The 10,434-nt window shown below is 34.0% G+C and overlaps 1 protein-coding gene across 1 annotated transcript in view; it reads left to right on the top strand.

The window, feature by feature from the left end:
- Nucleotides 1-2,458: 2,458 nt before the first annotated feature.
- The window catches only part of LOC117114279, a 46,883-nt gene continuing 38,907 nt past the window's right edge, over nucleotides 2,459-10,434 (top strand). The window contains exons 1-2 of the mRNA XM_033257898.1: nucleotides 2,459-2,594; nucleotides 3,197-4,025. Coding sequence (XP_033113789.1) covers nucleotides 3,345-4,025 — 681 coding nt within the window. The 5' untranslated portion in view covers nucleotides 2,459-2,594; nucleotides 3,197-3,344. The remainder of the gene's footprint in view (nucleotides 2,595-3,196; nucleotides 4,026-10,434) is intronic.

Genomic DNA, 10,434 nt, shown 5'->3' with positions numbered 1-10,434 from the left:
TAGTTTGTTAGGTTAGGTTAGGTCCAATTTATAAGTCCCTATTGTAATCCCCATTGCCCAATAAATCATTATTAAGTATATAACTAGAAAAGGTTCCTCTTGTTTTTATTTGTGGCCATATATGTAAACATCTAGCGACTGAGCCTGCGCGTAACTGGAACCCGAGCCCCCACGACGAATTAAGTGACGGATTCGCTTAATTCAAGTAGTGGTCACCCGCTACATATATATAATATCCCATTTTCCCATTTGATATGCAACGCCTCTTTGATTTTTCTTTGGCTGGCTTTTAAAGCGGAACACAGTATACGAAAGCAGTACTCGTTACATTGAGACGAACTGTTAAAATGTTTAAAAATGTGCGAGTTCTATCCTGTCCGTGTCATGTGTGCGTTAATGCGTATTGTAAAATGTCGGCCGGTTTCGCCTAAGGCATAACAGCCTGCGCACGTGAATTTGTATACAACGTTCCAACGTAGACCATTCGGGATAGGATATTTCACAGAAAACATATTTCTTATTTTAAATGAAGAAGAAACTAATTTGATGTTTAAATCATTACAAAACTGTTTCGTTATTGAATTAATCTTATGTGAAGTAACTTTAGAAAATAGAAAGTGTAGGGCAACTTAATATAACGGATATCAAGGAGTCGTCCGATTTTTCGTTTGTGTTTTTTGACATCGGAGTGAATGAAAACAAGATACCTATTAATCATTTTGTCAATTAAATGCAACGGAAGCATATTTTTCCTAAGAATAACAATTAAACCTTGAGGTCCGTATGAAAACCTGACCAATTATTGTTTATCTTATGAGTTTTATCAACTAAAATACGGATCAGTGCAATTTTATATGAAAAAGAGCAAAAACTTTAAAAAAATGGTAAGTAATCGTGTGAAAGTATTTTTGTCTATATACATTGATCAAACAATAAGAAAACGGTAGCACTTTATAGACTATAGTTGAAATATGTATTGTCACAAGCTTTCGTGTACACAGTACACTTTTTCAGGTGACCTGAAGAAGTCAGGTCACCTGACGGGCCGACTGGACCTCCTTGAGAATCTACCCCTGGAATATGTTGTATATAATATAGGCCTAATATATATTTAGTATCATAATTATTTTATCTAAATTCTATAATTACCACAATCCCGAAACCAATTCTTGTTTCCTTCAGTGGTGTTCGATTTATGTATAATTTCTAGGTGCTGTTTGTTCGCAGAGTTAAACTCCTCTATATGCACACTACACAATTCATCAAACCAACCGCAACATATCGGTGACGGACGATTAGCGAGTACAATGCAAAATAACACGAATATGCGTGATGTCCGGTCCATATCTGCGATGGTCGATTTGCCTGTGAGCTCACTCTTCAAATGATGTTGATTAACTTAAACCTACTCAGTAGATCGATGTTGTAATTAGATTAGATTAGGTACATATTAATGAAACATGTTCAATTCCCATAGGAATAATTGTTACTTGCTTAATAACAGACAATGAATGAGCAAACACAAAATCAATATCCTGTTCACATAGGCCTATACAAATAGGACCTAAATAATATTTTATAAACATCTACTAATTTAATTACCCATTCCTACACGGTTTGGTTTCCCAACCTCGAGGTCTGGATTCGATCCCTCGTGTGCATTACGATTGTGTCCTTGAGCAAGGTACTTTCTCCTTCTCCCAGAGTATCGATACCTGGAGGTGCAGTCAGTGCCTACTATTACGCTGATGATACATCCCTAACACTTTAGTATGGACCATGACCAGGGAATATCACAATCGGTGACCCTCCAATTCGAGATTCCTCTCGAGACCCCTTTAATTCAAGACCACTTTTCAAAGAACAAAATAACAATCTTAAAATCATTTTAATATAAAGCTAAACTTCTAACTAGTTGGAGACCGAACTCCGAGACCACCTCAAACTTTCAGTTAAGAGTTTCTCGTAATGGAGGGAAAGCTGTGGCCTATTTAAATTTAACGGTACATTTAACCAAGGAGGTATGGCCTTAATACCACTATTCCTAATCAGAAATTATGTTTCATAGGCCTATTTTTCATATTCAAAACAATATGAGATGAACATTCATCGTAACATGTATTTAGCTAACAAACTGAACTAACAGTTAAAAACAAATTTAGTGACTATAGATTTATTAAATGTATATTTGTTAATATACATTAGTTAATCCAGTGACAATTTTTTTTATAAGTAAATGTTATTTTTACTTACAGACTTTTTTTACTCTTGTTTATGCTTTATTGTAGATGAACTTTGTTCTACCACTGATTTGTTGACAAAAAACAATTTTCTAAGTTTTATTGTAAAATTAATTGGTGTATTTGTTAACTATAAAGCAGCCAATGTTTGCTTTTTGTAGAAAGGTTTTGGTATTATTTTACGCCCTCTTGAAACCTGCTTTTTGTTTAGCTATAGAGGGCGATATAATTAGCCGCACAAAACTGCTGTTGATATTTTGATGGGATTTGTTTTGGATAAACTTGATAAATAGAGAATTAAGATTTTGGACTTGCTTGTCAATGAACTATCTTTTTAATTGTCTATATGAAGAGGTGAGACATATGTTTTTTCTTATTAGATGTTGCAAATCATCTGCATTTATTGTATAATTAGCACTAACCAGGCTAGGCCTATCGTGTGCTCAGTGTAGGTTAGATAGGTAGGTTCTCTACCTCAGTCGGGAGAGAGTGGCCGATGCCGATGGTTGAGAGCATCTTTGCATTACTTGCTAGGCCTAGCTTTGGCGGTTAAACAAAGTATTTGGTAACTTCGGTAGTAGCTTCACTCTCAAAGCGTTAATATACTGTACTTTTGTTCTACACTACTAAAAGTCACTTAATTATAACAGTACTGTCACTGAGTAGAGTAGGCCTAGGCTAGGGTAGGCCTAGCTAGGCTAATTATTGTAAATTTATCATTCACTCAATTATACCTCCATGATTCAATCTGTTGCATTTTTTAAAGAATAAAAGATGACTTGTGTATATGTTTGTGTTGTTAGATGTGAAAATACCATATTAATTATATTATCAATTAGAAATCTTATATTACAACATAAGCATTGTACTATAGTATAGTACAATATAGCTAAAAGTGCAGAAAATGTATTTGATGAAGGACACAGTATTAATTGTTAAGTTTTAAATTATTTCAGCATGGTAGACTTATACTGAGGAAACATATGGAGAGAGATGAAACAAGAAATTAATACACATGGCAGTTTTCTTTGAGGATGTGTGCTGATAAAATCTAAAGAACATGGTGTTAATATTATTTCGTTCACAACATTAAAAGTGTTTGCAATGGAGCTGAATGCAAGTGGTACCAGCTACCATAAGAACGAAGGATCCTCAGTCAGCAAGCCACGGACAAACGGACGATCCCAGAAACCAACGAGAGAAGAAGAGTTGAGAAGGCAGATAACACGTCTGATGAACAAAGAGAAAAAAGACGGTCGTAGAAATGAAGCAAACGACAATGATATTGATACAAATACGGCTTCCAATAAACATTCGGCTTCCACAGAATTGGCATTTGTTATAAAAAAATCAACCAATGAGCTTTCAGAACCAGAAAGGACTGCTCCAGATTTAAATGAGGATGATATATTGTCGCAAGAAAATGAGAATGATGATGATGATGTACTTGAACATATTGAAGCAAATAATACCATTACACCTTTTGCTGCTCCTCTGTCTCCAATCATCGAAGAAGGTACAACAATTTCCAATGCTGTCATAGTGAAGTCTTCTTCGTTGCGTAAGCAGCGCAGCAAAGGGAAGCGTGCTGCAAAGGATAATTATACAAGATATCTTGCCTTAGAGGATGACATCATTGGTGAATCAAATGATCACGATGATGCTGAGGGCACCGTGACAGAGAAAGAAACGAAGTCTTCCACAGGGAGTAATACACCGCCATCTAAGTTTGTTCCATCTTCTTCTTCCACACCTAAAGTGTCATTAAAAAACACCCCAAACCAGGTAAGTTTTTTTTTGTGATGATACTTATCTGTGTCATTGCCGCACTCGGCCTCAAAACTGTGTCAAGCATGCAGGCACTGATGGTATTGCAGTACATTACACATCCTTTCTTTAGTATTCTAGAACTCATTCAATACAGTGATAGTAAAGGTTGGCCAAAAGGTCAAGATTTGGTAAAACAACTACAGCACAGGTTGACTTAGGTCTAGTTTAGACTAGATGGATAAACCCGGCTCAACTCACTGGGTTTATCCACCTGTCAGTCTGAACTAGGTGGCTTATCTCAAGCCGGGCTTTGTTCCTATAGTAGCTAGACCTGGCGCACCACCATGTTTAACTTTTCTAAGCCTATCTTTAATCATTACGGGGGGTCTTGCATTGACTTCCTGGTAACAAAATGACCAATCAGCAATCAGCATGTCAAAACAGACACTGATCATCTGAATATGTACAGTAATATTAAAACTGAGCAAAAACCAGTATAAAAAAATGCTATAAAAGCAGTGCATTTAGGTTTTATAAAAACACTGGAAATGTCAACACTCACTATTAAAAACAAAAAATCGCTTTGACCCTCCAGCACATTTTTATGTTCACACCTGACCTACAACATACTCCCTTACAATCAGCTGCTACCGAGATATACATACAGTAGATCATTGTGCATCCTACCAGGATGACACCTATTTATAAAGCAGAGACAAACCAGACTTCTCCAAGGACACGTAGTACTGTGGGTTTCGATAATTATAAAAACTAAATTCAATTTAGGATATTATGCAGCACATCACTCTCGCCACAGTTAGTGGTATTTCGCTCTCTACGATCTGAGCAGGACTTGGAGTTGGTTGTTCCACTCTGCCGAACCAAATCGTATGGTGAAAGGGCTTTCTTCATTTGTGGCCCCACCCAGTGGAGCCAGCTTCCCAGGGATATTACCGAATGTATCACAATGAACTCTTTTGAATCCTGTCTAAAAACTTATTTATTCAAACATATAGAACGATCAAGCGTTCTATCTATTAAAAATTAAATAAATTAAAAAAATATATAAAAATAACAAAAATGAATTAATAGTTATATACAAATTGCTAATGTATCCCATTTTCTGTAAAGCGCTGTGAGAATAATTTATTGGTGGCGCTATTTGAAAATAAAATTTATTATTATGCACTCTAATTATCCTAGAAGACTGTTTTCTTTTTAAATGAATTGTGTTTCCTGCAATGTTGCTACCAGCATCTGTGAAAGTATGTCTGTACATATTTTTGGTTTATTTTTAGTTAAGCATTCATAAATGGTAACCATTACTCTAATAGCTATTCTTCTCTCAGTGTTTGGATTTGATAACCATGGTTCCGTAGATGTTCACTCTGAAAATACTAGGTAAATAGTTTTCATAATTTTTTTTATCCAACAGTGAATACTCGGCTGCCTACTAGTTTTAATATATGTTCTGTGCTTTGTAGCAGTGGTTCCCTCCCTTTTGGAACCCTTTGGGACAATATTAAAAGTCTTACAGACCCCCAAGTCTAAGTTTAGTCATTGTCAATATTCCACCAATAGGATGGTAAGATTATACAGTAGGTAGGTCTAGAAGATGATTCGCCATAACGTCAAAGGTATTTCATTATCAAAGGCTCCTATTGATTAGACATTTATTACACTGTTGTAAGATAAGAAAAATCAAAAATTTGTCTAAAAGTTTTCGCAGCCCCTTAGGCCAACGAACTCAGACAGCATCGTACGACGGCGCAGCCTGGTGCAATTTGTTGTTACATTGGGTCTGTATATAAGTAATCAATTGCCAAGCTGCAACTCCACTCTATACTGTAAAATATTTTATATCTATTACTACATACTGTAACTTCATATTGGCATTAATACTGCACAATTTACCTTAGGATTTGGCAATTTTGAGTAATGACAGCTTAAACACTGGATTATGTAAATATCAATATTATATTGTCATTATGAAAATAATTATTCAGTGTAATTTTTTAAATGTTGAGTGTAATTTTTTAAATGATTAACATTCAACTATCCAACCGAGGTGTTGAAATCTAATTCCATTGTGTAATAGTGGGGGAAGTACTAATTGCCGCGGAGTCTCTTAGGTAATTGGCAGGAATATAATGGTTTTCAAAACTGTGAGTAACAGAATTTTAACCTGAACATGGAATTCATGAATTTTAAACCATGATTGTTTTAGTTGATATTTAAATAAAATTCTGAGGAAATGAAATTGATAAATGTATAACAATATACATTTTAACAATCCACATGTATTTAGTAGACTTCAGACTATTATAAAAAAAAATATTTCAATATGGTTGTTAAATTATTTACAGTATGAAAATGTCTATTGTACATAATCTTAATTAGCATTAAAATGGTTTAAGAATGACTTGAGATATTAATTATAGTGAATTTATAGATTTTAGTTATTTTATTTAGTGCATGGAGCCCTCATATGATAAGTTAAAGAAATACTGGCAATTTCACTAAATACAGTATTTGATTTGATAAATAATTAAATAATATAAATAGTAACAAATATTTGTATTTAATAATATTATTAGCCAAAAATAATGATTATGATAAATGCTAACAGACAATCATAAATTATTTCATCTGTACTCATTAACATTTGTAAAATTTAATATTACATATGACTAATACTGTATTAATTACTGAAGGCATTTGAAAATATTCAAGAGTATACTGTAGTTCAATGCAATAAATCACTACTGTAAATAGTCAAAGGATTACAGTAGTTACACAAAGTCAATATTTAGGTATTACAGTACTTGAAACTAGAATTAATTGGAAAAAATGTATAAAATTCACCAAATTATTTAATGTACAATATTATACAATTACAGTATTATTGAATTATATATATAAAAAAACCATAATACTTTAGGCAAAAATTTTGTTATACCTTGTTACTTATTTTTTTAAGGATGGTCAGAGGAGGGTGGAAAAAAAATAACATTTTGTTTTCTTATTAAACATGTAGACAGAGGAGAAGATAAAAATTAACTTGTTATTGGTGATTGTAAGAAGTGACTTCCAGTATAGGATGGTTAAATGCTTTCAATTTATATAATTATAAAGAAATACATCATATTTTTGGAAATTTCAAGGCAGCAGCTGGCATAACAAAAATAAAGAAAAATTTTTATTTTTTTATGAAATTTCAATTTATTCATAGTGGCATGTGCACTAATTGGCAAAAAATAAAATTTTATTTTTATTTGAAATGATCATTATTATGAGCGGGCGGAGGGTTCGCTAAACATGGTATAAAAAAGAGTCTCGCCGTAGTCTGTTAAAATTTTTAATAGATTGCCATTGGTGAGAAAGTAAATCTTAGTTCTATTCTAAAATTCAATTGAAAAATAATAGTGTAAGCAATTGAAAATATAGTTTTATTCTTATTCTTCAATGTTCTTGTTCTTTTTGTACTACTAGTATTTATTAAATGACAATAAAATAATATTTTAGTAATTTAATAGAAGTAATAGAAATAGCCGAAATAGAAATAGAGTACTTTAGTTTACAGTATTCTTCAATCATATTAACTGTATATCTTTAGTCATATTATTGTGGACATTTTATTTATACCATTTCCATTTCAATACAGTAATTGTTTTCTGATAGATATTTGAAGTACCATAACAATAATATGACTTCAGTTACGACCGTTCAAGGCCAGTCCTGATTGTTGTTTAATATCACCATGCACTCCGGTGCAGCGCTTCACCTGTGTTTACACATAGCCAATGACACCCTGAGACAATGCTTGCCTTCACCTGCTATTCAACTGCTCATAGCTATACACATGATCCATATTGACAATTTGTGTTTATAATCGCATTCTAATGAGTGATTTGAATATTAGATTTTATTATTCATTTGGTGTCAGGACATTTGGTGCCGGTTGTGGCTTGGACTCCCAACCTTGAGGTCGGGGGTTCGAAACTCTCGCTGTGCAAATCGCTTGTGTCCTTGGGCAAGGCACTTTATCTACAGTTGCCTCTCTCCACCTAGGAGTACAAGTGGGTACCTGGTAGGTTCCAACACAACTGCGCTGATTACTAGCTGCAATATTATGGAATAATAATATAATTTAATTTAATAATTTAATTTGGAGTTGAGTATGTGTTCCATATGTGTTTGATCCAATGACCGGGGTAGTAATGTGAAGCGCTTCGAGGCTTTGTTTATGAAGCACTATATAAGAACGACATATTATTATTATTATAAATATTCAAAAATTCACAAGGTGAAATACAAAAATCAACATATGTACAATCAAACAGTGTAAATTCAAGTATATAGGCATTTAATCTTTGTAGCTAGTGAATCAGATCTACAGACAGTGTTGTGTTGTTCAGTAGGACAGGACATACAGGTACGTTCATCTAAATTTATCACTTCTCTCAGGAGTACAGGTAAAAATAGGTACCTGGTAGTAAGTATTGTAACAAAGCCTTCTGTGTTTGTGATTTCCCTGATTAGTTTTACATTAAATAAATAAACAAGCATGGACCATTAAGGATAATTACCTCCCACTGTGAGGTCTTTACTTGTTTCAGTATGCCACCATACTATAGACCACAGCAATTGAACCCATTGTGAAAAACAGTTACACTTTGTTCACACCTTGTTTAGAAATGATTGGTTGTTAGCTTGCTGGCCATGTGCTGCTGCTACCATCAACATCCAGAATTGTTTTTTTCCGCGATTTCTATTTTTATATTTTAATTTTATCATGTTGGTCTTTTTTAAATTAGGATAAATTTCAAAATTTTGTATGTATTTGTAAATGTTTTTTTTTTTAATGTACAGTGTTGTTATGTGTCTGAATAAATAAACCCAATAATAAAATAATTGCTAATTAAAAAATAGGTCCCTTTTTAAAATTCAAGATCAAAATTGGAAAAAATAAGCTTAAGAAAAACATTAAATTTTGAGCATTTGGCATAGTGGTTGCGTTTCAGTTTCTCAACCAAAAGGTCGGAGGCTCAAACCTTCAATGTGCATTTCGCATGTCTTTGCTTTGGACAAGGCACTTTACCTATGTTTGTCTCTCTCCACCCAGGAGTAAATGGGTACCTGGTTGGAAATACTGTATTCAGGGGAAGTTAAAAAGGTGGTGTGGAAAGGAACTAGCCACCCTACCACATAATGCTGAGGCTTAGTACAATGGGCTAACAGGTGTTCAGTAATGAATACGGGACTACCTGTACCTTTATATGGTACATGTAGGTGGTTCCTCAGTCTGTGAAAGTCTCTCCCTGTGTCACCTATTTCAAATTCCTGGATCTGCCACTGTTGAGTTATTATATAATTATTTGTTAGGCTTATTAATATCATTTATGATGCGTCTATTGCAATTTTCACTTTTTCCTCTCAAAACAGTCCTAAAAACGGTAGTGCCCCTGGACACCACCGTGGTCGTATGTACCTCGCATACAATAACGGCTCCCCCTCTTTCAAAATCCTGGCTACGTCCCTGCTTTAATTTCCCCTCACCGTTCTTGGAGAAGTTCACTATAAGTTGTCTAAACTGGTGGTAGTAGCCACTGTGTATGCACTGAACTGTGAATATCTCTGGGTTCAAATCTATCCACTGCTCTCGTATTTCAGCTGGTGGGCTGAATTGCAAGTTTCTCTAGTGGATGAGAATAAAGCTTTTGGTCCTGTTCTATACCAGAAGGACCCCAGTTTTTAATTTCATTAGTTTAGTTGAACTTGAAATATGGTTCACACCGAAGACATCTAATAGGTCATCAATTTAAAAAAAAATTATATAGGGTATCCTAGAAGGTCGGCTAATTTTCAGGAGCCCTCTTAAGTTGGTGAAATAACGTGATGCCTTAGCGAAGTCTGATTACAAGGCTTACAACAGAGTGAAGATGTGTTTTAGTTGTGAGAACAAATCCGGTGTCCTCACAGGATTTGAACCCAGGATCCTTGGAGAAGAAGATCTCCATTCCACTTCACCATCATTTTCTGATCTTTAAAATTTTTTTTAAATAAAAATGTTCTATATTCTTCCTCTTCCCCAACATGCAAAACATACACATTAAGTACTCTCAACAAAGACATATACTGAACTTAACCCCTCTCCTAGCGTAAACTATGTTAAGTTGTACTCATGAAAATTTTAATAAAAAAAATGAATGACTTCAACAGTAGTGTTATGCATAATTGGTTTCTTTTTATTGTTTCGGTATTGCAAAAGTTTTGCATTTCTTTTTCATTAACTTATCCATTGAATTGAAATTTTTCATGGAAATTAATTTAACCTGGAGTGAATCACTCCCTCTCAGTGGACCTACTAAATGAAGCTCAATGCAAGCCTAGCTTATTAATTCTGTATACAGAAATTGGTATG

The sequence above is a fragment of the Anneissia japonica genome, unplaced genomic scaffold, assembly GCF_011630105.1.
Source record: "Anneissia japonica isolate Jap-2015-1 unplaced genomic scaffold, ASM1163010v1 scaffold199_len4679917_cov187, whole genome shotgun sequence".
NCBI classification, from domain to species: Eukaryota; Metazoa; Echinodermata; class Crinoidea; order Comatulida; family Comatulidae; genus Anneissia; species Anneissia japonica.
Note: the sequence above shows the minus strand (reverse complement) of the source record. Positions and strands in the feature narration are given on the sequence as shown.